Here is a 27,373-nt window from a genome sequence, read left to right as displayed (position 1 = left end):
GAGAGTAAATCAGTTCTTTCTGATGAATAATAAAATCCTTATATGTTATAACAGCTCTCATTAAAGGTTTCCAGTAGAGTATTATCAACAAACATGGCCACAAGAGTGGGCAGACTTTTCGTTCTAGAAAACAAAGCTTAACTTGACAACAACAAAGAATATAGATATGTACAACGAGGTAAGGTATACACATTTAGAATACTGAAGCCAGACATGTTTTTATAGTTCTCAGTGGTGGACATGTACTTTCGTATTCTATAAACCAGAAGTAACAGTTCATGTCATCTAAAATTCATTGTGATAATTTCACAAAACAATTAAACAAAATCCGAACTGCCCAAAATTTTGCCATCATTAATATCACCAATCAATAAACTAAATTCTAATGGCTCAGTTAAAAAGACCAGAATCTACTGGTTTTGAAGATTTCTGGGGAAAAAGAGAGTAGGTATCTTGATTTTAGCGGGAGAAATAGAGTCGCTACTCTTCTATCTTGTATAGAACTATTATGAAAATGGTGCTCTAGATTCTAGCATGAGCTCATTTCCATAAAGGGTAATTCTAGCAAGAGGAATAGGACATCTAGTGGAGAAGCATAGTAGAAAAAGGCAGAAGGGAATGAAACAATGAAAGGTGGTTATGAATTAAATCACCCTTAATGTTATTTTTCAGATTGCTTTTTTTTTGAAACAGGATCTTGGTCTTACTCTGTCACCCAGGCTAGAGTGCCGTAGTGCAATCTTGGCTCACTACAACCTCTGCCCCCTGGGCTCAAACAATCCTCCCACCTCAGTCTCCTGAGTATCTGGGACCACAGGCGCACACCACCGCGCCTGGTTACATTTTTTGTGTATTTTGTAGGGACAGGGTTTCTGCCATGTTGACCACCCTGGTTGTTTTTTTAGTTTTTTCTTTTTGGGACGGAGTCGGCCAGGCTGGAGTGCAGTGGCGCGATCTCGGCTCACTGCAAGCTCCGCCTCCCAGGTTCACGCCATTCTCCTGCCTCAGCCTCTAGAGTAGCTGGGATTACAGGCATCCGCCACCACGCCCGGCTATTTTTTTTTGTATTTTTAGTAGAGACAGGGTTTCACCGTGTTAGCCAGGATGGTCTCTATCTCCTGACCTCGTGATCCGCCCGCCTCGGCCTCCCAAAGTGCTGGATTACAGGTGTGAGCCACCGTGCCCGGCCTGACCAGGCTGGTCTTGATCTGCTGGACTCAAGTGATCCTCCTGCCTCAGCCTCCCAAAGTGCTGGGATTACAGGTGTGAGCCACTGCACCTGGCCTCAGATTGCTTTTTAAGAAATGATTGAACAGTAATACCACCAGATCAGAAATCAGAAGACGTGAGTTCTGGTTGTTGCATTTTGCAATATGGCATGTAAACTTCCAAGTCATACTGGATTCCTCGAGCTGGCTCTTAGTTGACTTCCCAATTTTTAACTCCTTCAACTTTCTTCTCAACTAAAAATTGCTATCATAATATAACACCAGAAATTGGAGTCTATTACGTTTTACAGAAATTGATAGTGAAGTTTCAAAAATAACAAGAGGATGGAGTCAGGCATGAATACAGTGGACGGAAAAGAAGACTAAAAATGTGAAGAGATGCTTATAGCTTAGGTCTCTTCCAATTCAGAAATGATCATATGCCAAATATCATAATGTATACATTCATCTATAAGTTGCTTTTTATACTCAAAAATTTTTCAAGATTCATCTATTGATTCATACAGTTCCTTTCAGTTTATTTTAAAACTCTCTATAATATTCTACTGTATGAATATATCAGTTTTCTCTAATCCATTCTCCACTGATAGATAACTGTTTCTTGTTTTTCACAATTATAAAAAAAAAATTCTGTAATTTGCACTTGGTATGCAGGTACACTTCACTTTATGGTGCTTCACTTTATTGTGCTTTGCATATATTGCCTTTTTTTTTTTTAACAAGTTGAAGATTTGTGGCAACCCTGTGTGAAGCAAGTCTTTTGGCCCCATTTTTCCAACAGCATGTGCTAATTTTGTCTCTGTGTCGAAATATTTCAAACTTCTTCACCATTATTATTGAGCCAGTGTTCACTTACCATTCTGAAAATCCTAGGGCCCTTAAGAATTATGCTAAATCTACTCTGGCTGTGCCCTATAAATGGAACAGCAAAGCCTGGATGATAGTACAACTGTTTACAACATGGTTTACTGAATACTTTAAGCCCACTATTGAGACCAACAGCTCAGAAAAAAAATATTTTCTTTCAAAATATTGACATTGCACCTAGACGCCTAAGAGCTCTGATGGAGATATACAAGGAGATTAATGTTGTTTTCAAGTCTCTTAACACAACATCCATTCTGCAGCCTATGGATCAAGGAATAATTTTGACCTTCAAGTTTTATTATTTCACAAATATGTTCTGTAAGGCTGTAACTGACATAGATAGTGATTCCTCTGTTGCAGCTGGATAAAATCAACTGAAAACCCTCTGGAAAGGATTCACCATTCTAGATGCCACTAAGAACATTTGTTATTTATGGGAAAGGTCAAAATATCCACATTAACAGGAGTTTGGAAGAAGTTGATTCCAACTCTCAGGGATGGCTTTGAAGAGTTCAAGGCTTCAGTTGGAGGAAGTAACTGCAGTTGTGGTGGAAATAGCAAGAGAAATAGGATTAGAAGTGGAGCCTGATGATGTGACTTGAACTGCTGCAAGTTTATGATAAAACTTGAATGGAGAATTTGCTTCTTATGGATGAGCAAAGAAAGTGGTTTCTTGGCTGGGCGCGGTGGCTCACGCCTGTAATCCCAGCACTTTGGGAGGCCAAGGCGGGCAGATCACGAGGTCAAGAGATCGAGACCATCCTGGTCAACATGGTGAAACCCTGTCTCTACTAAAATACAAAAATTAGCTGGGCATGGTGGCACACACCTGTAGTCCTAGCTACTCGGGAGGCTGAGGCAGGAGAATCGCTAGAACCCGGGAGGCAGAGGTTGCAGTGAGCCGAGATCACACCACTGCACTCCAGCCTGGCAACAAAATGAGACTCCATCTCAAAAAAAAAAAAAAAAAAAAAAAAAAAAGTCGTTTCTTGAGATGGAACCTACTCCTGGTGAAAATACTATGAACATTTTTATGACAACAAAGGACTTAGAATATTACATCAACTTAGTTGATAAAGCGGTGGCAGAGTTTGAGAGGATTGACTCCAATACTGAAAGAATTTCTACTGTGGGTAAAGTGCTATCAAACAACATCACCAGCTACACAGAAATCTTTCATAAAAGAAAGAGCTAACAGTTGTGTCAAACCCCATTGTTGCTTATTTTTTAAACTGCCAGTCACCCCAACCTTCAGCAGCCATCAACATCAAGGCAAGACCCTTCACCAGCAAAAAGATTATGACTCATTGAAGGCTGAGAGGATTATTAGCGTTTTCTTAGCCGTATTTCTAAATCTAGGTATATATGTTGTTTTAGACATAATGCTACTGCATGCTTACTAGACCACAGGATAGTGTAACCATAACTTTTATATGCACCGTAAGCCAAAGAAATAGTGACTTGCTTTATTGTGATATTCACTTTATTGCAGTAGTCTGAAACCTAAGCCACAATATCTCTGAGGTATGCCTGTATAACTTAGTGTGCACATATGCATGAATATTTTTTAGAGCATGTAAACTAGAAGGGGAAGTTGCTTTCCAAAGTGATTATATCGATTTATATACTTAGCAGCAGTGATTTTTCCCAGTTGTCCACTTTCTTGTCAACATTTGATACTATCAGACTTAAAATTTGTTAGCCTGATGTTGTGAGACTATGCCAGTGTTAATTTTATATGTATTTCCCTGATTATTAGTAACGTTGAGAATCTACTTATATGGTTGTGCGCCATTTATTTGTATCTTCTCTTCTGAGAATTGTTTATTAATAGCTTTTGACCATTTTTATTAGCTTGACTTTACACGTTAAATTTATAGTTTTTAAAAAAGCTTTATTGAGATAAAATTCATATACATTCACTTCACCCATTTAATGGGCAAAATTAGATTATTTTTAGTTTAACAGAATTGTGCAACTACCATCATAATCTATTTTGGAATATTTTTATCACCCCCTCAAAGAAATCACACACTCTTCAGCTATTACCTCCCAATCCCCTAAACCCCTCAGCCCTAGGCAACCATGAATCTACTTTTTGTCTCCATGGATTTGCCTATTCTGGATATTACATGTAAATGGAATCATACAATATGTAGTCTTTTGTGACTGGCTTCTTGCGTTCAGCATAACATTTTCAAAGTTCATCCATGTTATAGCATGTTTCAACACTCCCTTTTATTTTTTTATTTTTTATTTTTTTGAGATGGAGTCTTGCTCTGTCGCCCAGGCTGGAGTGCAGTGGCGTGACCTCGGCTCACTGCAAGCTCCGCCTCCCAGGTTCACGCCATTCTCCTGCCTCAGCCTCCCGAGTAGCTGGGACTACAAGCGCCCGCCACTACACCCGGCTAATTTTTTTTTTGTATTTTTTAGTAGAGATGGCGTTTCACCGTGTTAGCCAGGATGGTCTCCATCTCCTGACCTTGTGATCCGCCCGCCTTGGCCTCTCAAAATGCTGGGATTACAGGCATGAGCCACTGCGCCCGGCCTAATTTTTTTTACATTGTGGTAAAATATACACATGAAAATTTCCATTTTAGCCATTTTTAAGTGTACAATTAAGTGGCATTAATAGACAATGTGCAACTGTCCATTTCCAGATCTGAACTATTCTATCATCCCAAACTGAAACTCTGTATCCATTAAACAGTAACTGATCGTTGCCTCTTCCCCGTAACCCTTGGTAACTTCTATTTTCTGTCTCTATGAATTTGACAACTCCAGTTACCTCATATTAGTGGAAACATACAATATTTGTCCTTTTGTGTTTGGCTTATTTTATTAGCATAACGTTTCCAAGGTTCATCCATGTTGTAGCATGTATTGGAATTTTATCCATTTTTAAGCTGAATTATATTCCACTGTATATTCTACTGTAATGTATTTACCATATACATTTAATTTAACCATTCATCTGTTGATGGACATCTGGGTTGTTCCCAGCTTTTGGCTATTGTGAATAATGCTGCTATAAATGTTGGCATACAAGTATATGATTGAATCTCTGCTTTTAGTTCTTTTGGGTATATACCTAGGAGTGAAATTTCTGGATCATATGGTAATTCTGTTTAACTTTTTGAGAAACCAGCAAACTGTTTGCCAAGCAGTTGCTCTGTTTTATATTTCTATCAGCAAAATGCGAGGGTCTCAAATTCTCCACATCTTCATGAACACTTGTTACTTTCCCTTTATTTAAATTTTAGCCATCTTAGTAGATGTGAAGTGGTACTGCATAATGTTTTTTCTTTTAGAGATGGAGTCTAACCTTGTCACCCAGGCTGGAGTGCAATCATGTGATCATGGCTCACTGCAGCCTCAACCTCCTGGGCTCAAGCAATCCTCCCACCTCAGCCCCCGAGTAGCTGAGACCACAGGTGCACACCACCATCCTGGGCAAATTTTCTAATTTTTGTAAAGACAGGGTCTCACTATGTTGCCCAGGCTTCATAGAGGTTTTGATTTGCATTTCCCTAATTTCTATTGATGTTGAGCATTTTTTAATGTACCATGTTGGCCATTTATATATCTTCCTTGGAGAAATATCTATTCAAATCCTTTGCCCATTTTTAAATTGGGTTATCTTTTTGTTATATACACTGAATACTATTCTTATCAGAAATATCATTTGCAAATATTTTTTCCCTTTCTGTAGGCTGTCTTTTGCTTTCTTGATGGTGTCCTTTGAAACACAGTTTTTAATTTTGAAGAAGTCCAAATTATCTACTTTTTCTTTTATAGCTTGTGCTTTTGGCATTATCTAAGCATCCTTTGCCAAACTGAAGATTCAGACCTGTTTTCTTCCAAGAGTTTTACAGCTTTAGATCTTACATTGTCTTTGATCCATTTTGAGTTAATTTTCGGATATGGTACACGGTTCCAACTTCATTCATTTGTGCTTCCCTTATAACTATGGTGTCTTTTCTTGAACAGAAGTTTTAAAACTTAATCTCTTCCTTTCTGGTTTACTCTATGTGTTAAGAAACCTTCCTATGTCAAAGTCATAAATATGTTCTCCTATATTTTCTTTTGAAGTTCTACTCTTCATTTTTAGATTTTTAATCTGTTGAGTACTTTCTGTGAATTATGTGTTATGGAATGAATTTTTTTCCATTTAACCAGGTATGACCCGGTGTCATTTATTAATGAGTTCATTCTTTCTCTACTGATTAATGTAATATCTGTCACATTTCAGGAGAAGTATCTATGTATATATTTTTTTCAGGGCTCTTTATTCTGTTCTGCTACCTAATTGTTACCTGCACCAGTACTACACTCTTGTTTACTCTGGCTTCATAGTAACTCTTAATATGTGGCAAGACTTTATCTAACAGGTACTTTACGTAACAAGTACTTCAGGGGACAAGAACAAGTCCCCTCAACTTGTTCTTCCTCAAAATTGTTATTTTTGCTCCTCATTCTTACCATGTGAATTTTAGGATCAGCTTGCTATGCACTAAATTTGTAGATTATCTGGGGGACAACTGGTATCATTACAGTACTGAGTCTTTCCATCCCTGAACATAGTATATATTTCCATTTATTCAGATCTTCCTTATGAATCTAATTTTATTTATTTATTTATTTATTTTGAGATGGAGTCTCACTCTGTCACCCGGGCTGGAGTGCAGTGGCACAATCTCGGCTCACTGCAACCTCCGCCTCCCGGGTTCAAGTGATTCTCCTGCCTCAACCTCCTGAGTAGCTGAGATCACAGATGCCCGCCACTACGCCCAGCTAATTTTTTGTACTTTTAGTAGAGATGGGGTTTCATCATGTTGGCCAGACTGGTCTCAAACTCCTGACCTTGTGATCCACCCGCCTCAGCCTCCAAAAGTGCTGGGATTACAGGAGTAAGCCACTGTGCCCAGCTAATTTTATGATTTTTTTTTTTTTTAAACAAAGGTCCTGTGTATCTTTAGTCAGGTTTATTTCCAGGTACTTTATGGTCTTATTTCTATAGTGAATGTAGTCTTTAAAAATATTATATATTCAATGGACTGTAACTGAGCACAGTAATGCTACCAATTTTTACAGGCTGATCTTTTATCCAATAGCTATAATGAACTTGCCAACTAGTTTAATATTATACAAATTTTCTTGGGTTTGCTATATAGATAATTATACTGACTACAAATAGGACAATTTTGTCTTGTCTATTCCTTTTCTGTCTTTTTGTATTGGATAGTACTCGCTATTAGAGTGAATAGAAGTGGTGATAGTGGTATTCTTTTCTAGTTTCTTAGTTTTGCTATAGTTTAACCACTATTATATCTCTTACAGACTTTTAGTAAATGTCCTTTATTAGGTTAAGAAAGTTCCCTTCTATTTCTTGTTTGCCCAACATTTTAAAGAAATTCATGAGTGAATGTTTAATTTTAAGAAAGCCTTTTTCTTGAGATTTTAACCTACTAAAGTAGAATACTACATTAAAACTTTAAAATGTCAAACCACGTAAGAGTAAACATCATAAGATATATAGACATGTTTTATTGTATCATAAACTGATTTTTCATTGCCATTTCGTTGATATCTGAGAATGTCTCATAGTTTTTTCTTTACTGTCGTTATCTAGTTTTGATAATGTATTCATACAATCCTGATAAACTTGTTAGCCTTCATGTTTCTATTCATTGTAACAATTTGCAAAAGAGTAAGATTAACTGTTTCCTGAAGATTGGCAAAACTCATTGTCACATGCTGTTTTCTGTCGCTATAACTAAATACCTGAGACTGGGTAATTCATAAAGAAATTTATTTACCACAGTTTTGGAGGCTAGAAGGTCAAGACAGGCAGGTGCATCTGGTGAGGGCTTTCTTGCTGGTAGGGACTCTGCAGAGTCCTGAGGCAGTGCAGGGCATCACATGGCAAGGGAACTACAGCATGTCAGCTCAGGTCTCTTTCTATTTTTATAAAAACAGGCCTGCCATCATGGGGGCCCCACCCCACCCTGATGACCTTATCTAATTCTAATTACCTCCACAGGCCCCACCTCCAATCAATATATACAGAAACTTCCAATACATAAAATATGGGGACACATTCAAACCATAGCATTCACAACACCTGGTCTATGCCGCAAGTCATTTGTTGAAATACACTTTTGACTATTCATTTTTTAATGTTTTTTAACTTAGGACATTGATGCTACTCTTTTATATATTTTAAAGGTTATTTCATTACAGTTCTAAAACATTTTGAAGTGGATCTTAGTGTTCTTTCATGATTTAAAAAACAGGCCTGGTACGGTGGCTCACGTATGTAATCCCAGCACTTTGGGAGGCCGAGGCAGGTAGATCACTTGAGGCCAAGAGTTGGAGACCAGCCTAGCCATCATGGCAAAACCCTGTCTCTACTAAAAATATGAAGATTAGCTGAAAGTGGTGGCACAGTAATCTCAACTACTGGGGTGGCTGAGGCATGAGAATTGCTTGAACCTGGGAGGCGGAGGATGCAGTGAGCCAAGATCACACCTAGTATGTGTGTTTCCTTTTCCTGTTGATCAGCCATGAGAACTTTTGTTATATCAATTTCTAATTCATTAATTCTGTTCCGTTACTTCCTTACATATTATTCTCTTAGGTGTATCCTGTTATCTTTCTTCTTTCTTGGTTTGAAAGCTTAACTCATTCATTTTTAATTATTCCTATTTTTTCAAAAAATGTGTAAAACTGTAAACTTCTCTGCAAAATTTATAGTTGAAACTTAATCCTCAAGGCAACAGTATTAAGATATATACAGCTGACCTTTGAACAACCCATGGGTTAGACCTGCATAGATCCACTTATATGCAGATTTTTTTCAACCAAATGAGGATCAAAAATACAGTATTTGTGGGATGTGAAACCCTTGCATACTGAGGGCTGGCTTTTCGTATATATGGGTTCCACAGGGCCTATGCAAGTTTTGCAGGGCTGATGTGGCACTTGAGCATGTGTGGATTTGGGTATCTGTAGGGAGTCCTAGAACCAATTTCCCACATATACTGAGGGATGACTGTGTACACACACATGCACACACACACACACACACACACATTCTGTTGTCCCTTTTATCGGTGAGGGATTGATTACAGGATCCCATGCAGATACCAAAATCTAGGGATGTTCAAGTCCCTGATATAAAATGGTATATTTGCATATAACCTTCAGAGGATTCCCTATATTACTTCTATCTAATATAATGTACGTTATGTAAAGAGTTGTTATACTTTATTGTTTAGGGTATTGTAATGTACCCTGATGTAATGTATTGTAATGTGCTCAACATTATGTTAGCACAGATACAATTATGCTTATTTTTCCCAAAAAATATTTTCAATCCACAGTCGGTTGAATCCACAGAGGTGGAAGCCATGGATATGGAGGGCTAATTGAGTGTGAGGGAATGAGAGAGAGAAAGAGAGAGAGAGAGAGAGTGTGTGTGTGTGTGTGTGTGTGTGTGTGTAAAATCAAATGTGTTAGTCTAATCTTCTGTAGCCTAATGTTTTTTCTGTTTGATCTTTTAATTTCTGATGGAGACCTGTTACAATTTCCTATGATAGCAATTTTTTTCATTTCTTATAATTCTGTCAGTTTCTACTTCTTATATTTTGAGGCTTTATAATCAGGTGCATACACATTAATGGTTGTTGTATCTTCATGATAGTATCCCTTTTACTGTTAGGAAGTGTTTCTCTTTTTTCCTCCTCAGTGCTTACTTTGTGTAATTTTATCAGTTAATTTGAATTAATATTGGTATACAGGTTTGATTAGTTTTTATATGTTATGATATTTCATCCCTTTATCTTAAAATATTTCTGTGGTTCTGTTTTAAGAAAATCTTTTATAAGCTGCATAAAGTGGATTTTATTTTTATTTATTATTCATTTTTTTGAGACGGAGTCTTGCTCTGTCGCCCAGGCTGGAGTGCAGTGGCATGATCTAGGCTCACTGCAACTCCGCCTCCTGGGTTCAAGAAATTCTCCTGCCTTAGCCTCCTGCGTATCTGGGATTACAGGTGCACACCACCATGCCCAGCTAATTTTTGTATTTTTTTTTTTTAGTAGAGACCGGGTTTCACCATGTTGGCCAGGCTGGTCTCAAACTCCTGACCTTGTGATCCACCCGCCTCAGCCTCCCAAAGTGCTGGAATTACAGGCATGAGCCACTGCACCAGGCCTAAAATGAATTTTTAAAAATCAAATATAATTACTCTCTTTAAATAGGCTGAGTTTCATCAGTTTGTATATACTGAGTTACTAATGTAGTTGGATTTTTTTTTATATCATATCATTTTATCTTCATTATCATTGTTTTTGTTTGCTTCATTCTTTCCTATTATCAGTGAAAATGATTAAAAAAATTACTACAGTTCCTTTTTCCCTATCTGTACATTATAAGCTACAGGTAGTATTTCTGTTCTTTTGGTGATTTTCCTACGTTTTTAAAAATAAATACAGTTATCTATAGATTTTTCAAGTTATTCTTCTATCACAAATACAAGTCCACTTTACATACTGTATATTTTGTTACTAATACATAGAAATATAGTTTAGTCTTTCCAAGACGAAAAACTTTAAACTTATTTTTAAAACTATTCGGCAATTCATTAAATTTATCAACACACTTTGTAATTATTTATTTATTTATTTTGAGACACTGTCTCAGTCTGTCACCCAGGCTGGAGCACAGTGGCATGATTTTGGCTCACTGAAACCTCAACCTCCTGGGCACAAGTGATCCTCCTACCTCAGTCTACAGAGTAGCTGGGACTACAGGTGCGCACCACCACACCTGGGTAATTTTGGTGTTTTGTAGAGATGGGGTTTCACCATATTGCCCAGGCTGGTCTTGAACTCCTGAGCTCAAGTGACCTGCCCACCTTGGCCTCCCAAAGTGCTGGGATTACAGGTGCAAGCCACCGGCCTACATCTACCAATTTCTTTTTCACCATTAGTTCTTGTATTTCTTGACTTCCCTTTGAGTAAAATTTTCCTTCTTGCTAAAGAACACCATCCAATGCATCTTATAATGAGTGTCTACACGTAGTAAACGCTCTTGGTCATTGTATGTTTGAAATGGTTTTTATTCCTCACTTCTTCCTCATTTTTGATAAATTCAGGAATAACTTCACATAAAGTCTGTAATTTGATGACTTTTAACATATGTATACAATGCATTTCTGTAACCACCACCCAGATAAAGAAATAGAACATTTCTAGCACCTCAGAAATCTTCATGTTTCCCAGTCAACCACTACTCTAATAATCTGTTTCCAAAGATACATGTTTCTGAACTTCCCATATATCAATATATATGTACTTTGAGTCTTATTATACTCAGTATTATCTTGCTGCTTTTATCAGCAGTTATTCTTTTTTATTGCCAGATAGCACTTTATTGTGTGAATATACCACTAATTATCCCTTATGAATAAACCTACTGTGAACATTCTTAAATATGTCTTTCAGTCAACGTAAGCACTCATTTTTGTTTGGTATATGCCCAAGCGTTAAAATGCTGGGTCACAGGGTACATTGTATACTTAGCTCTAGTAGATATGCCAAACGGTTTTCCAAAGTGGCTGTACCAAATTACACCCTAGCCCCCACCAGCAAGTAGACTTCCAACTGCTCCATGGTTTCAAAATGCATTTCCTTGATGAGTAACAATGTTGAGCATCTTTTTTGTGTGTGAAGTACCTACTTAAGTCTTTTGCCTATTTTCTGAAAAACGAAACAGAACAAAAAAACCCTGAAGTTTTAGTTATTGATTTGTAGGCATGTAGGAGTTATTTTGTTTTTGGGTTGTTTGTTTTCTTTTCCAGACAGTCTCGCTCTGTCGCCCAGGCTGGAGTACAGTGGTGTGCTCTTGGCTCACTGCAACCTCTATCTCCCGAGTTCAAGCAATTCTCCTGCCTCAGATTCCCGAGTAACTGGGATTGCAGGCATGCACCACTATGCCCACCTAATTTTGTATTTTTAGTAGAGACAGGGTTTCACCATGTTGGCCAGGCTCGTCTCAAACTCCTGACCTCAAGTGATCCACTGACCTCAGTCTCCCAAAGTGCTGGGTTTACAGGCATGAGCTACCGTGCCCAGCCAGGAGTTCTTAATATACCCCAGATATGAGTCTTTCATTGGCTATGCATATTACAAATATTATCTTCCAGTCTATAGCTTGCCTTTTCATTCTATTAATTTTGTCTTTTGATGAATGGATATTCTTACATCTAACGAAGTCCAGTTTATCAATTTTTTTCTTTCATGGTTAGTGCTTTTGTGTCCTGTTTAAGAAATCTTTGTGTATTTCAGAGGTCACGAAGAACACTTATGCTTTCTTCTACAAACTTGATTATTTTAAAATTTGTCCTCATCCTTGAATAATACTGTAGTTGGGTAGAAAATCCTATTCTACCTTAGTACTTTAAAGATATTACTCAACTGACTGTTAACCTCTGTTGTTAAAGAGAAACGTGCTGCCATTCTAATTATAGTTCCTTCGCAAAATATTTTGTCTTAACAGCTTTTAAGATTTTCTTTTTTTTTTTCTTTAAGACAGAGTCTTGCTCTGTCACCCAGTCTGGAGTACAGTGGCATGAACTCAGCTCACTGCAACCTCTGCCTCCCAGGTTCAAGCAATTCTCGTGTCTCAGTCTCCGGAGTAGCTGGGATTACAGGTTCCCACCACCATGCCTCGCTAATTTTTGTATTTTTTAGTAGAGATGGGGTTTCACCATGTTGGCCAGGCTGGTCTCGAACTCCTGACTTCAAGCAATCCACCTGCCTCAGTCTCCCAAAGTGCTGGGATTACAGGCATCAGCCACTGGACCCAACCCAAGATTTTCTCTTTATCTTTGATGTTCTATAGTTTCACTGCCATGTTTTTAGCTGTGTGTTTATTTTTATTTGTCCTGAACGATATTTGGAATTCATTTTTGATCTGGGAACTAATGTCCTCATTTCTTGAAAATTTTCCATTTTTATCTTTTCAAATATTGTTTCTCCATCACTCTTTGTCTGGAACGCCTATTAGATGTATATTAAACCTCTCAGTGTATCCTTATTACTTTTTTTTGAGATGGAGTCTTGCTCTGTCACTGGACTGCAGTGGTGCGATCTCGGCTCACTGCAGTCTCCACCTCCTGGGTTCAAGTGATTCTCCTGCCTCAGCGTCCCGAGTAGCTGGGATTACAGACATGTACCACCACGCCCAGCTAATTTTTGTATTTTTAGTAGAGATGGGGTTTCACCATATTGGCCAGGCTGGTCTTGAACTCCTGACCTCAGGTGATCTGCCCACTTCGGCCTCCCAAAGTGCTGGGATTACAGGCGTGAGCCACCATGCCTGGCTATCCTTATTACTTCCAATTGGCCTTTCATATTTCTTATCTTGGTCTGTGTGTCACATTCTCAGTGAAGTCCTCAATTCCATCTTCCAATTTACTAATTTTATCCTTGAACTGGGTCCAGCAAATGTTATACTACATGAGTTATTTCAATGCTTGTATATTTAATTCTCGAAATCTCTGTCTTTTGATATCTAGAAATCTGCTCATTTCCTTTCCACCTATTTTTGTTTCACAATATCTTCTTTATAAATGGATTGTATTCCTTTTTTTTTTTTTTTTTTTTTTGAGATGGAGTCTCACTCTATTGCCCAGGCTGGAGTGCAGTGGCACGATCTCGGCTCACTGCAAGCTCCGCCTCCCGGGTTCACGCCATTCTCCTGCCTCAGCCTCCGGAGTAGCTGGGACTACAGGCGCCCACCACCACTCCCGGCTAATTTTTTTAGTATTTTTAGTAGAGACGGGGTTTCACAGTGTTAGCCAGGATGGTCTTGATCTCCTGACCTTGTGATCCACCCACCTCGGCCTCCCAAAGTGCTGGGATTACAGGCGTGAGCCACCGCGCCCGCCCAGGATCATATTCCTTCACTTATCTCTTTCAGCATCCTAAACTTCTTTTAAACTTTTTGTATGTCTATTATACAAAATCAATTTCATCTGGAATAAATTCATGTTGTAATTGTTGATTTTATTAATTACCATTCTGAGAATTAGAATTTGCCTTGTTTTTTGGAATTTTGTATTATATGCTTCTTAGTGGGAGACTTAATGTTTTGTTTCCTTTTTTTCTCCCATTATGATCACTCTTCCAAACCAGAACCTGCTCTTAAAATGACTTTGGGGGTTCAGGCTTCATATTGACTTAATATTTTGGGAAACTTTGTTAAGTTATTATTGTAAGGCAACGATTTTGTCTCCCCACATCAAGTCCACAACTTTTTAGAAAACTTTACTGTAGATACCAGGTTGGCAGATTTTCCCAGCATCCTGTTATAAGGAGGGACTTGAGCAAGAAATCTTGCTCTGGCTTTCATGGAACACATTTGAAACAATTCATTGTCCTTAACAGCCTAAACACCCAGATACCAGAGTTCACTACCTTGAATGTCTATTCCATTCCTGATCTTGTTTTCTAGTTATATATATATTCCATATTTTTCTTTTTATACTTTATTACTTATGTGTGTTTGGAGCAGGAATGGAAGGGCTGTGGTGATGCTTGAACTTACCATTCTATTTTGCCTGAAAGTCTTAATTAAAAAAATATTTTACAAGCTCAATGCTGTATCATAATGAGTGGATTTTAGAGTGAGAACACAGCAAATGCTAGAAACCTCAGAATGACTCTTAATGCTAACTTATTAGGACTGACTCATGTTATTTTAGCATTTGAAATATCTGAGGAGTTAGTTACCTGTCTTTCTATCTCGTGGTATCTGAATCACCCAGGTCCTGGACCTTATTGTCCTATTTACCTCATTCCTATTCTAAATAATAATGCACTTATCACATACTGAGTAAGCTTACTATGTGAAGGTAGATAGGTAAATATTTCAGATAGGTTATTTAATTTTTCACAAAAATCCTGAGATTACAGATCGAGTATCTCTTACCCAAAATGAAGTGTTTAAGATTTCAGATTTTGGATTATTTGTATTATACCTACTGCTTCAGCACCCCGAGTCTGAAAATCCCAAATCTGAAATGCTCCAATGAGCATTTCCTTTGAGCATCATGTTGGAATAGTTTCAGATTTTGGAGCATTTCAGATTTGGGATTTTTGGATTAGGAATACTCAACCTGTATTATTCTTATTTTACAAATGAAGATACGGAGGTTTAAAGAAATGAAATAACTTGCCACTGGTCACACAACTAATAAGCAGCAGAGCTTAGACTGGAACACAAGTAATCTGACCTCAGGTGCAAATTCTGTGGTCTCTTACTTAATAGTCATTCATTGATATATCTTAACGTTTTACAGTAGGCCATTGGGTGACAGCTGTAATACCTCCCCTTGGCGGTATCGGTCTTTCTGTAATTAACAAGAGACCACTTTTTCTGTTTGTTAAGATAACAGAAACATATGTTGACAATGACCCTATGAAAAAGGAACAATAACAGATAGTCAACAATTAGTATCTATGACTTTAGCTGGAAAGAAGACTCTCAATTTTAATGTAAATGTAGGCTTTTATGCAGATTTTCGGGTATATAATTGAAGTACTTACCTCTGCTAAGTCTTCAAAGCAGCTTCCTACTAGTGGATGGGGACTGCCTTCATCTGTCATTTCTACTGTATCTTCTATATGGCCCAGTAACTTTACACTAAGTTCATGTATATCTACTATGCGACTAAATATATTTTCTACATCCTGTTTGGGGGAAAACACATTAATTCAGTGAGGCTGTATTATTATAATATTAAACAAATTTTGAGCCAATAAGTCATTTTATAATCACAAAATTTAACATGTCAGACACAGTGAAAAATTTTAATGACTTACAAATATGAATAAAGGACAATTCAAGAATTCCTTCTGCAAAGATGTACAATTTGCAAATACATTTCTCTAGGTCAGTGGTCTTGTAACTTTCTGGTCTCAGGACTCCTTCACACTCTTAAAAATTATTGAAGATTCTAAAAACCTTTTGTTTATAACTATGTATTTCAATGTTTACCATATTAGAAGTTAAAACCAAAAATTTCAAAAAATATTTAATTCATTAAAAATAATAAACCCATTATGTGTTTAACATAAATAGCACTTTTATAAAAAGTAACCAAATTTTTTTTAAGCCATAACAAAAAACATTTAGTAGAAGAATGGCAATGTTTTACATTTGCAAATCTCTAACATGGCATACTAGAAGACAGCAGGATTTTCGTATCTATTTCTGCATACAATCTGTTGTGATACATTATTTCGAAGTATACGAAAAATCTAGCTTTTCTGTGTAATTTTTTTATTGAGATAAAACTCACATACCATAAAATTCACTCATTGAAAGTGTAGTTACTAGTCAATGGTTTTCAATATTGGTTGTGCAGTCATCACCAGCATCAAATTCTAGAACATTTCATTACCACAAGAAGAAACCCTATTTTTTTGGAAGGTGGATACCTAAATACCCAGTACAGTCACTCTCCATTCCTTTCCTCTCCCCAGTGCCTGACAACCACTAATCTACTTTGTCTCTATGGATTTGCCTATTCTGGACTTTCCATATAAATAGAGTGACTATCCTTTTATAATCCTATACTAAAATTCAACAAATGATAGTTTCTTAAGGGTTAGTTGCAATGTAGAATCTGCAACCATATCCATTTTGTATTTAAATTAAAATTGGTTACTATTATTTGATTTCTTTTTTTATCAGTGACTATATTTATCAAGTTGACTTTGAGGCACAGTTTATATAAGAAACTCCTATTTTAAATGTTCTTTTGGTGAGATTTTGTGTAGCTATTCACCCTTCTAACCATCAGCACAATCAAGGTACAGTACCTTTTCATCGTCTTAAGAAGTTTCCTTGTCCCCCATTTCCATCAACCCTTACTATGCCTCACTCCCAGGAAACCTGTGATCTCCTTTTTGTCTCTATAGACATGTCTTTTCTAGAATATTAAATAAATGGAATCATATATTGTCTTTTGTGCCTAGTTTTTTGCTTATATTTCTGAGATGCACCCATGCTGTTGCACGCATAACTATTTCATTTCTTTTTATTCCTGAGTAGCATTCCACTGTATGGTCATACCACAGTTTGTTCATAGATTCACCTGCTGATGGACATTTGGGTTGTTTCCAGTTTGGGGCTATTACAAATAAAGCCGCTATGAACATTCATGAACCAGTTTTTGCATGGACATGTTTTCATTTCTTCTGGGTAAAAACCTAGGAGTAGAATTGCTGGGCAATATGGTTAGTTTATGTTTATTGTTATAAAGAACTGCCAAACTGGCCAGGCACGGTGGCTCACGCCTGTAATCCCAGCATTTTGGGAGGCCGAGGCTGGTGGATCACTTGAGGTCAGGAGTTCGAGACCAGCCTGGTCAACATGGTGAAACCCTGCCTCTACTAAAAATACAAAAATTAGCCAGGCATGGTGGCACACACCTGTAATCCCAGCTACACGGGAGGCTGAGGCAGGAGAATCGCTTGAACCTGGGAGGCAGAGGTTACAGTGAGCCAAGATCACGGCCCTGCACTCCAGCCTGGGCAACAGAGAGAGACTACGTCTCAAGAAAAAAAAAGAGAGAGAACCACCAAACTGTTTTCCAAAATATACTAGTTTACTTTCTCAGGTAATGTGGGAATTTTATATTCCCACAAGCAGTTGCTCCATACCCATTTCAACTTTTGGTATTATAAGTCATTTACATTTTAGCCTTTCAAATGAGTATGTAGTAGTATGTCATGGTTTTAATTTGCATTTCTGTAATGATTAGTGATGTTGAACATCTTTTGATGTGCTTTTTGGCCATTTTGGTTCTTGATTTTTGTGTCCTCAGAAACCTTTGCCTCTTCTTTACTCTTTTTTTAAAGCAACTTTATTGAAACATTATTTAGAAACCATGCAGTGTATCCATTTAAAGTGAGTAATTTAATGGTCTTTAATATATTTACAGATTTGTACAACCATCACCATAATCTACTCCTTTATTTTTTAATGTTCACTCATCGCCATAGCTTGAGCCCAATCCCAGCCTCTGTAGTGAGCACTGTTTCTCTTATCAGTCATTTATGGCTGTGTGGCTACAGTTCCAGGAATTACCAGTGTGTAATTCCTATGACAGTCTCACCTGTTCTCATTCAGCATTTCTTCAGGACCCAATTAGGTTAGTTTGATTACTATCTTAAGATCAGTAATCCTTTGTCTAAGTTTCAATGTTACTGGCCCCTTCCTTTGTGCTCCCAATACTACTGCTGTCATACTTCTAATATGGTAATTACCATATTTTATTGCAATTTATAGTTTATATCTCTGTCTTGACTAGACTAAACTTAAGGAAAGGAACTCTTTTTTTTTTTTTTTTTTTTCTGAGACGGAGTCTCGCTCTGTCGCCCAGGCTGGAGTGCAGTGGCGCGATCTCGGCTCACTGCAAGCTCCGCCTCCCAGGTTCACACCATTCTCCTGCCTCAGCCTCCCGAGTAGCTGGGATTACAGACGCTCGCCACCACACCCGGCTAATTTTTTGCATTTTTAGTAGAGATGGGGTTTCACCGTGTTAGCCAGGATGGTCTCCATCTCCTGACCTCGTGATCTGCCCGCCTCGGCCTCCCAAAGTGCTGGGATTACAGGCGTGAGCCACCGTGCCCAGCAGAACTGTTTCTTATTCATCTTTGAATCCCTGCTGCCAAGCATGGTACCTGACAATACAGTTGGCATTGATGAAGTGTAGGTTGAATGATTCAAATGACTCAAACAAAAATATCTTCCACCTAAACAAGCAGCTTTATCCTTTGGAGTACATGGACAATTCTGTGAATTCATTTTCACTTACATAATCAGTCTACTTTGTATTTTGTCTCTTAATTTCTAATGTTAAATCTCTTGAAACTGTTGTAAAACTTTGTGATCATGAATTAAGTCCCACAACTTAAAAAAATTAACAAATTAGTAATCATGAACTATACAACTTCAAATTTGAAGTGGTCATGCAAATTTCACAACACATTCAATGACAGGCATATATACAATGATACTTACATTAGCTGAAAACAATTTTGAATTGGAGACAAAGGGCTCTCTAAAAACTTTTATAATTAGATTTAGTTCCCTTATATATTGTCGAATTTCTGCCATAAATGCTTTTACCAAATCATAGTAAGTTTGTTCTCCTGAGGTGGAAGGCTCTTCATCAGTTAAAGATAATATATTAATATCTTCTACATCTTGATGAAACATATCCATCAATACCTATACAGTCAGAGATATAAAAAAGTATAATAAAATATGAAGCTTTCGTAGAATTTGATGTGAAATGCTCTAAGTTCTCTGAATGAAGTTCTTAAATGATAAAAAAGCAGACAAGCAAATTTATCTTCTTGGATATATTGCCAGCATCCCTCCACAGCTTCTCTAAAACAGAATTCGACATCTGATATCACTTACTACACTCCTCCAAGTTCTCTATCACTACTAGTGTTTATCTGTCTGTCTCTCTTGTTAACCTATTACTTCCAATTTGTTTCCAGATCCTGTCTTTAATTTCCCCGGTTTTCTCTGTTTTATACCCTGCCATCATCACTTTATTCCATGGCCTCAGTATCTCATATTTAAATGTTTATAGCTATCTATTTGGCTGATTTTCCTACATTTGTTGGGAATAGGTCAAAATAAGCTATTATTTTCTGCAAGAAGTCTACTGTTACTACTCTTGCTAGAACACATCTTTCCCCTTCTTGCGAACTTCTACAGCATCATATCTCTATAACACAATAAAATAATATTTTATCTTGTGTGCTTTCTGATTGTTTCATGAATATAAGTATACCTTCATCAACTCTGGAGCCTTGTTTTATATATACTTATCTTGCATCTCCTCTCTGTGTAAACATGTAGTAGGTACTCAAAAATATTTTATTTATCTGATTCATTAAAAAGCATCAAGTATTTCGTATTCGTGTCTTCAGTTAAAAATACCCAAACATTTGAAATTCTTCTTCAAATCAGGTGGGTTTTTTCACTCTATATGGCCACATTCTCAAAGAACAAATAAATACTAAAACATAATTTAGTGGAATCAGTAATCAGAAATAATATTCCAAATCAGTAAGAGTATAATGAGGAAAATGGAATGAAATGCTTCATCAGAAAACATTTTCCTTTCTGCAAAGTTGTTTTCATAAAGTGAACATCCTTAGGTAATGACTAAAAGCTTTAGACTCAGAGAGACCTGGAGTTCAAGTCTAGGCTTTGAAACTTCTCAGAAAATTCTGGACCAATTTCTTTATCCCTGTGAATTTCAGTCTCCCTTTTATAAAATGTAGATAAGATCACTTAACTTAGAGGAATATCGTAAGGACCAACGGAGATAAGCCACATATATGCTTAACCTTCAATAAGTGTTTGCTCTTATTATTATTATTGTAAAACCACAAAGTAGTATCTGAAGAAAGCTAGGTGCTGAAGTAGAACTATCGTTTTGTGGTTTTACATTTTGAAAAATTGTTTTTAAGTAAATCCATAACCTTATACATCTTTCAATCCAAATAAATTTTAAGAAATTAACTACTAGCCGGGTGTGGTGGCTCATGCCTGTAATTCCAGCACTTTGGGAGGCCAAGGCGGTCAGGAGTTCGAGACCAGCCTGACCAACATGGTGGAACCCTGTCTCTACTAAAAATACAAAAAAATTAGCTAGGCATGGTGGTGTGTGCCTGTAATCCCAGCTACTCAGGAGGCTGAGGCAGGACAATCACTTGAATCCAGGAGGCGGAGGTTGCAGTGAGCCAAGACTGTGCCACTGCACTCCAGCCTGGGCGACAGAGTGAGATTCCGTCTCAAAAAAAAGAAAAAAGAAAAGAAATTAACTATTAAGAGATTACTCTAATTAACCCTAGTTGTAACAGCACAGAAGAAAAAAACTGCATGACATATTTAAACACATTTTAATATTATATATCTAATATCTTATTTCTATAAAGTGGTATCTTGAATCCCTACTATTAGGTTAATGGAGATATTCCCCAACACATAATACAATTTTATTCTATATGAATAGTATGTTAGTATCTAATAAGTCATAAAAAGAAACTTAAGAAAAAAATAGAAAAGCTCAGTTTCCTACCTTGTCAGCACACATTGCCACTTTAATATCTTGTTTTGTAATTTCATAATGCCGTATATTTCTTACATAATTCCCAACCAGCTTTAAAATGTCGGCAGAAATGTATTCTAAGACTGCTACTATGTAAACAGAAACCTGGTGGTCAATTTTATAACCTAGGACCTCCTGCAAAATTAAAAGAAAAGCATGTTTAAACATCATATACTGTACATTTAACACACTGATTAAAAATAACATATTTGCACCTTAGCTTACACTTTTTTCCTGAGGCCTGTGCTTACCAACAACATTTAATTGTAAGTGGTTCAACAATGAATAATATATGTATTACTATTGAAAATGTAAGCTAAGAAAAGGCAAGGCAAAATTACCTCTAATGATGTAAAATACTTAAGCGGAGATTACAAATAGATAATCCCTAATCTATAAAGGAAGGCCCAAGTTTGGGGAAGGGAGCAAATGCTCTTTGTTACCTAATTCAGAATACCTGGAAGTAACTATAACAAACAAGTTTTTTCTTTTACAAAAAATGAGAGTTAATATATTATTGGTATCTAGGAATCTCTACCAGGCTTATACTTTTAACTTTTCCAAGGGAAGATGAGCTCCCCAAAACCATAGCGGGCATATTCCTGGTATTCCTGGCAATTTCTACGAAAATAAAATTCATGTTATGTCCTACTGAATAATGGTTGCTGTTAAGAAAATGTTAAATAGCCCTAATATTAAACTTTGAAGAGAATATGGGCTTTTGTGGGACTGGTCTGTTCATACAGAATAACAAATTCTATTTTCCAAACAACGCATTTAAGGGAAAAAACAACTTTGAAATAAGAAGTTTGTTACAAATTGGAGACAGGCTGCATTTACCTTTTAGGGTATATAAAAACTAATAAGTGTATCATGATAAAGGTGTATTAAAATAAATTGAAATGATATTCACAATTAGCACATAAAACTCAAAATTTAGGATTATTAACATAATATTTATATACCTCAATTTGTTAATTCCCTTAGAATACAATTCAACATATGGCCAATGAAAATCATGAAGAGAATGATGAATGCCTTTTCCATAAGGCAGTTATTTCTATTCAAAGAACTGAATGCAAAATACAACCTTAAACTCATTCAAGTGTTTAACTTTAAATTTTGGACAACATCAAGCAAACCTGAACTTTCTAACACTATCACTTAGAGTCTTGTGAACTTGGCCTAGAAGTTACTTAATCACTTTCTGCCTCTGTCACCTCATTTACAAACTGTGGATAATAATAACTTTGTTGAATAATAAAACTCAGACAATGTATACAAGTATTAGCATTTTGTCTGTATTATAGTATGTACAAAATTACTGGCATCAAAGTTTTTAATTATTATAATACCTATATTTTTGTTGTGAAAGATAATAGTAGTTTGTTACATTAACTAAAATAGAAATAGCATTATTCGAGCTTCCAGCAGTTATTCTATTAGTTCTACAGAGATTCAACTGACTGACTGACTTATTTACATGATAAGTAGGACTGGAGAGTTTAGGTGATCTTTTTGTTCCAAGATTACACATAGCCTTGTAGCCTTTTCACAGAGGTCTCTACACAAAGTACTAACATCAAAAGGATTTATAGGAACACTTAGGTCTAACCAACAAGAAAGGAGGAGTTTTATAAATTCTCTTTGTGGTCCTAATTACATCTGAGATAAACAAAATCCACAATAACTTTCTTAGTCCTCTCAACTTGCTTATTACTATTGATATGAAATTACTTTAAATCATGTTGCCCAGTTTATATTTTCTTATTATCATAGCATCCCTTCCCACCACATAAATCTCTGGAAAACTCAGAATGAGAGAATTTTACTCTTAAGTTGACTCAATTATCCATAAAATATATTCTTATTGTATAAAAATGGTGGGTTTTATTTTTCCCTTAAAAGGCAAGAAGGCAGTAATTCAGCATTACCTTTAATAAAGGATGAATTTTTTCTACTGGGAGAGATAAAGGGTTTCTTCGCTTCCTCTTTTCAATAGCTGATTGGGCATCAGCTATTGCCCATTTATCAATTGGATGAGGGAAACTTTTTTGAACACGTTCCTTGGAAAATAGGAAAATAACAACTAAGCAAAAAATATATTAAATAGTGCTCTTCACTTAAAATTTACTTTTAAAATCAAAGAATACCAAAAGTAGAGCTTTTCACATGTGGTATAATTTACATTACAAACATATGAAGCTAAGAGAAAACAGTAATTGTCAATGTATTAGTTCCTTAATTAGACAATAAGAGACTAAACATTCTTTCTATTATCTAGGAGGAATATCACATCCTGAATTTCAACTTCACTGTGATAAAGCTAATTACAAGAATGAGTAGAAGCTACTTTAAATAGTACTTGTATAAAATTTCAAGGAACACCACCCAAGATCAAGAAGTAAATATCTAAATCCAGTTCTCACTCACTTGTCCTTACTTTCAGTAGTAATTACATGCAGCATTTTTCAATTGAAACCTCTACGAATATTCTTTATCCACCATGCAAAGGCACTTCAAAACTATTTACAAATCATGGAAAGCAATGGTTTGCATTGGTGACAGCAATTTTAACACATTGTAGTTTCTTTAAAGTCCTCCCATAGTCATTCGTTTTTAACAAAATACTTCAATTTAATTTCCAGAAATTCTTTAGTTAAAATTTCCACTGAGAGTGAAAGAACTCAGATTGCTATCACAGCTGAATTTCCTTCCTTATTAAACTAATATAATTCACTTCAAAAAGGCGCTTTCATCCTCTCAAAACTTTAAAAAATCCACTTGCAGGATACCATAACTAAAACCAGTAGAGGTCGCTATTACATAACTTTTACACATGTGTTTTGAATAAATGAGTATTCAACTAGTATGTAAAAACTACTAGATGAAATTAAACATCATCATAATTATAAATCTGAATAAAAAGTTTTATTATTTGCTAGTAAAATGGAAAATTAAAAAAGTGTGATGCCATGTGATGCCCTTGGTGGTGAGGGAGGGGTGGAGAACACAATGATTCTTGGAAATCTTAAGAGCAAATCTATAAATTAAGGAGTGTAATCCATTCAATTTTAATAAATTTTGATGTATGTCCAAGGCTAAGTCAGCTTCCAAATAAAGTTATTTTAATTCTAATTAATGGCATTAGAAGCATGTTGAAAGAAATTATAGCAGTTAAAAATGGGGTTTACAAACCTTTTCAACTGTCTAGTTGAAAAGCTGTTTGCCAGGACACCAGCCTCATGCAGTAAAAGGCAATACAAAGGCCCAAAATATTGAGGAGGCATCGCAGGTGAAAAGGGAGAAAAGGGAAGGGGTAAAGGGAGAGAAGGGAACATCCAAAACAAGAATTCTTTTCTTTTTTCCAAGTTTATTTTACAGACTTGTTAATCCAAAAATGACAAGATATTTAGGACAAACTTACGTGGTTTTCAGTTAAAATGTTTATAGTGATGGGTTTAACCCATGATTAACTAAGTGCAACCATGGTACAAACCTAATAATGTTATGACCCTGTGGCTTTCCAACATTTTTTAAAACCTCAACTCAGAGTAAGAATAAATTTTCAACACATTTTTACATTATACCCTTACATACTGCACACATACTCAAATGAAACAGTTTCCTAAAACAAACCTGTCCTTATTATATGTAGCACACTGGCATTTTCTATTCTGTTTTTTATTTGTATATTTATTTATTTTGAGACAGAGTCTTGCTCTGTTGTGCAGGCTGGAGTGCAGTGGTGCAATCTCAGTTCACTGCAACCACCACTCCCAGGTTCAAGTGATTCTCCCACCTCAGCCTCCCAAGTAGCTGGCATTACAGGCGTGTGCTACCATGCCCAGCTAATTTTTGTATTTTTAGTAGAGATGGGTTTCCCCATGTTGGCCAGGCTGGTCTTGAACTCCTGACCTCAGGTGATCCATCCACCTCAGCCTCCCAGAGTGCTGGGATTACAGGTGTGAGCCACTGTGCCCGGCCTGTTTTATTTTTTAAAATGAGGGTTGGGCAATGCACTAAAGTAATTTTATGACTTACTAATGGCCATGACCTGGAGTCTAAAAACACTGGTGCACAGTGTAGACATAAAAGCAGTAGAAAAAAGTAAAAATAAAAAAATAAAAGCAGTAGAGAAGGACAGAAGTTGAACTCAACCTAATAATTAATTCTAAATAGAGTTACATGTCTTTGAAAAAAAAAAAGTCACCAGCGGTGGAATTACAGAGACTAACTGTAGGCAGGGGTTGAGGCAGAAGAAAAAGAAAACAGAACAGCAACCCCTGTCCATATCAATTGTCTACCTCATTCCAGGTTTATTGTTTTGAGGAAGGAAAGAAGAGGAAAGAAAATCTCAAATGATTTTTAAAAAGGCAAAGTGGTAATAATGAAGCATAGCACATTTTAAACTTACTTACAAGGGTATTAATGAAATCAAATTACCAAATACATACTTAGGAGACAATGTTAAGGGTCAAAATGCATGCGGAAAGATTCGTAGGGTTAAAAAAAAAAAAAAAACAACAAAAGGTGTTTCAAATGTGGAGAGGCCAAACTGAAGGAATTACTTTATTTCTTGTAGTGGCAAATTTATAATTTTATGGTAAAATAAAATTTCTTTCACATTTTATATTTCTTTACTTTTTATTTATTTTGGGGGGGGAACAGGGTCTCGATCTATCACCCGAGCTGGAGTGCAATGATGCAATCATAGCTCACTGGAGCCTCAACCTCCTGGGCTTAAGTGATCTCCCTGCCTCCGCCTCCCAAGTATCTGGGACTATAAGTACCTGCCACCATGCCCAGCTAATTTTGTTATTTTTAGTAGAAATGAGATCCTGCTATGTTGCCCAGGCTGCCCTGGGCTCAAAGTGATCCTTCTGCCTTGGCCTCCCAAAGTGCTGGGATTACACACATGAGCCACTGCACTTGGCCTTCATGTATTTTTAAAAAAAAGCCCAAGGAGGACTGAACAATGAAAGATTCATGAATTAGAATACTATTACTCTCCTAATTTCAAGATTAATAATTTTATTTGTATTAAATGAGAAACTCTATCTTGATTAATATCTAGTACCTCTAGGAAACATTAATGAGATACAGAGCTAAGTTGAAGATTCACCTCTATTATTAGCAGAACCCTGTCTTTTCCTTTACATAATAAATAGGTTTAAAAAGATAATCTTGATCAATTCCAATATAAATATTCTAGGTCCTATATAAATTCCTACATATGTACTTCAGTTAAAAAAAAAATCAGATCCCCACATACTTTGGTATGTGTGGGAGAAATTTGTTTTTGTTTAGAAAGGTAGAAAATATGGATAAATTATTTGGGGAATCTAAATGTTAATGGAAAGCTTATTAGAAATTATAGGGACTTGGCTGGGCGTGGTGGCTCATGCCTGTAATCCCAGCACTTTGGGAGGCAGAGGTGGGCGGACTGCTTGAGGTCAGGAGGTCAAGACCAGCCTGGCCAATACAGTAAAACCCTCTCTCTACTAAAAATACAAAAATTAGCCAAGCATGGTGGTGCTGGCTTGTAGTCCCAGCTACTCAGGAGAGGCATGAGAATCACTTGAACCTGGGAGGCGAAAGTTGCAGTGAGCTGAGATCACACCACTGCACTCCAGCCTGGGTGACAGAGGGGAGTCTCTGTCTCAAAATAAAAAAAAAAAAAAAAAAAACAGAAAAGAAAGAAAGAAATTATAAGGATTCTTTAGGATTCCAAGGGAAAAAAAGCTAAAGAAAAAAAATGAATGGAAAACGAAAGCAGACGTTTTACATTTTACGATGAAGGGCTAATGACAAAAAAAAGTCTAAGATAAAGAAGTTAAAAAAAAAAAAAAAGCCTGAGATGAATGAGGGAGAAGAAAAATGTATCACTGTCCTGAGAAATCAAAGCTGGTTAAATATAGGTACATATAGACCAGAAAGGGAAGGAACAACAAAGGAAATCAGTCTAGTCAAGTAAAGAACAAGTGCAATTATGAAAGGACAAGACCTAAGAAATTAAAGAATATACTTTACTAGGGTCATAACACAGGAAAAAAATATTAGC

At 36.5% G+C, this 27,373-nt stretch overlaps 1 protein-coding gene across 3 annotated transcripts in view; it reads right to left on the bottom strand.

Moving 5' to 3' along the window:
• SOS1 (SOS Ras/Rac guanine nucleotide exchange factor 1) overlaps window positions 1-27,373 on the bottom strand; it is a 140,168-nt gene that overhangs the window by 54,252 nt on the left and 58,543 nt on the right. For all 3 annotated transcript variants that reach the window (XM_004029111.5, XM_019021184.4, XM_063695933.1), the window contains exons 3-6: window positions 23,244-23,375; window positions 21,280-21,444; window positions 19,197-19,406; window positions 15,713-15,856 (exon numbers count right to left, since the gene is read on the bottom strand). In XM_004029111.5, coding sequence (XP_004029160.1) covers window positions 15,713-15,856; window positions 19,197-19,406; window positions 21,280-21,444; window positions 23,244-23,375 — 651 coding nt within the window. The remainder of the gene's footprint in view (window positions 1-15,712; window positions 15,857-19,196; window positions 19,407-21,279; window positions 21,445-23,243; window positions 23,376-27,373) is intronic.

This window comes from Gorilla gorilla, chromosome 12, assembly GCF_029281585.2.
Source record: "Gorilla gorilla gorilla isolate KB3781 chromosome 12, NHGRI_mGorGor1-v2.1_pri, whole genome shotgun sequence".
Classification (NCBI taxonomy): domain Eukaryota; kingdom Metazoa; phylum Chordata; class Mammalia; order Primates; family Hominidae; genus Gorilla; species Gorilla gorilla.
The sequence above is the reverse complement of the archived record's forward strand: the minus strand, read 5'-3'. Positions and strand labels throughout refer to the sequence as shown.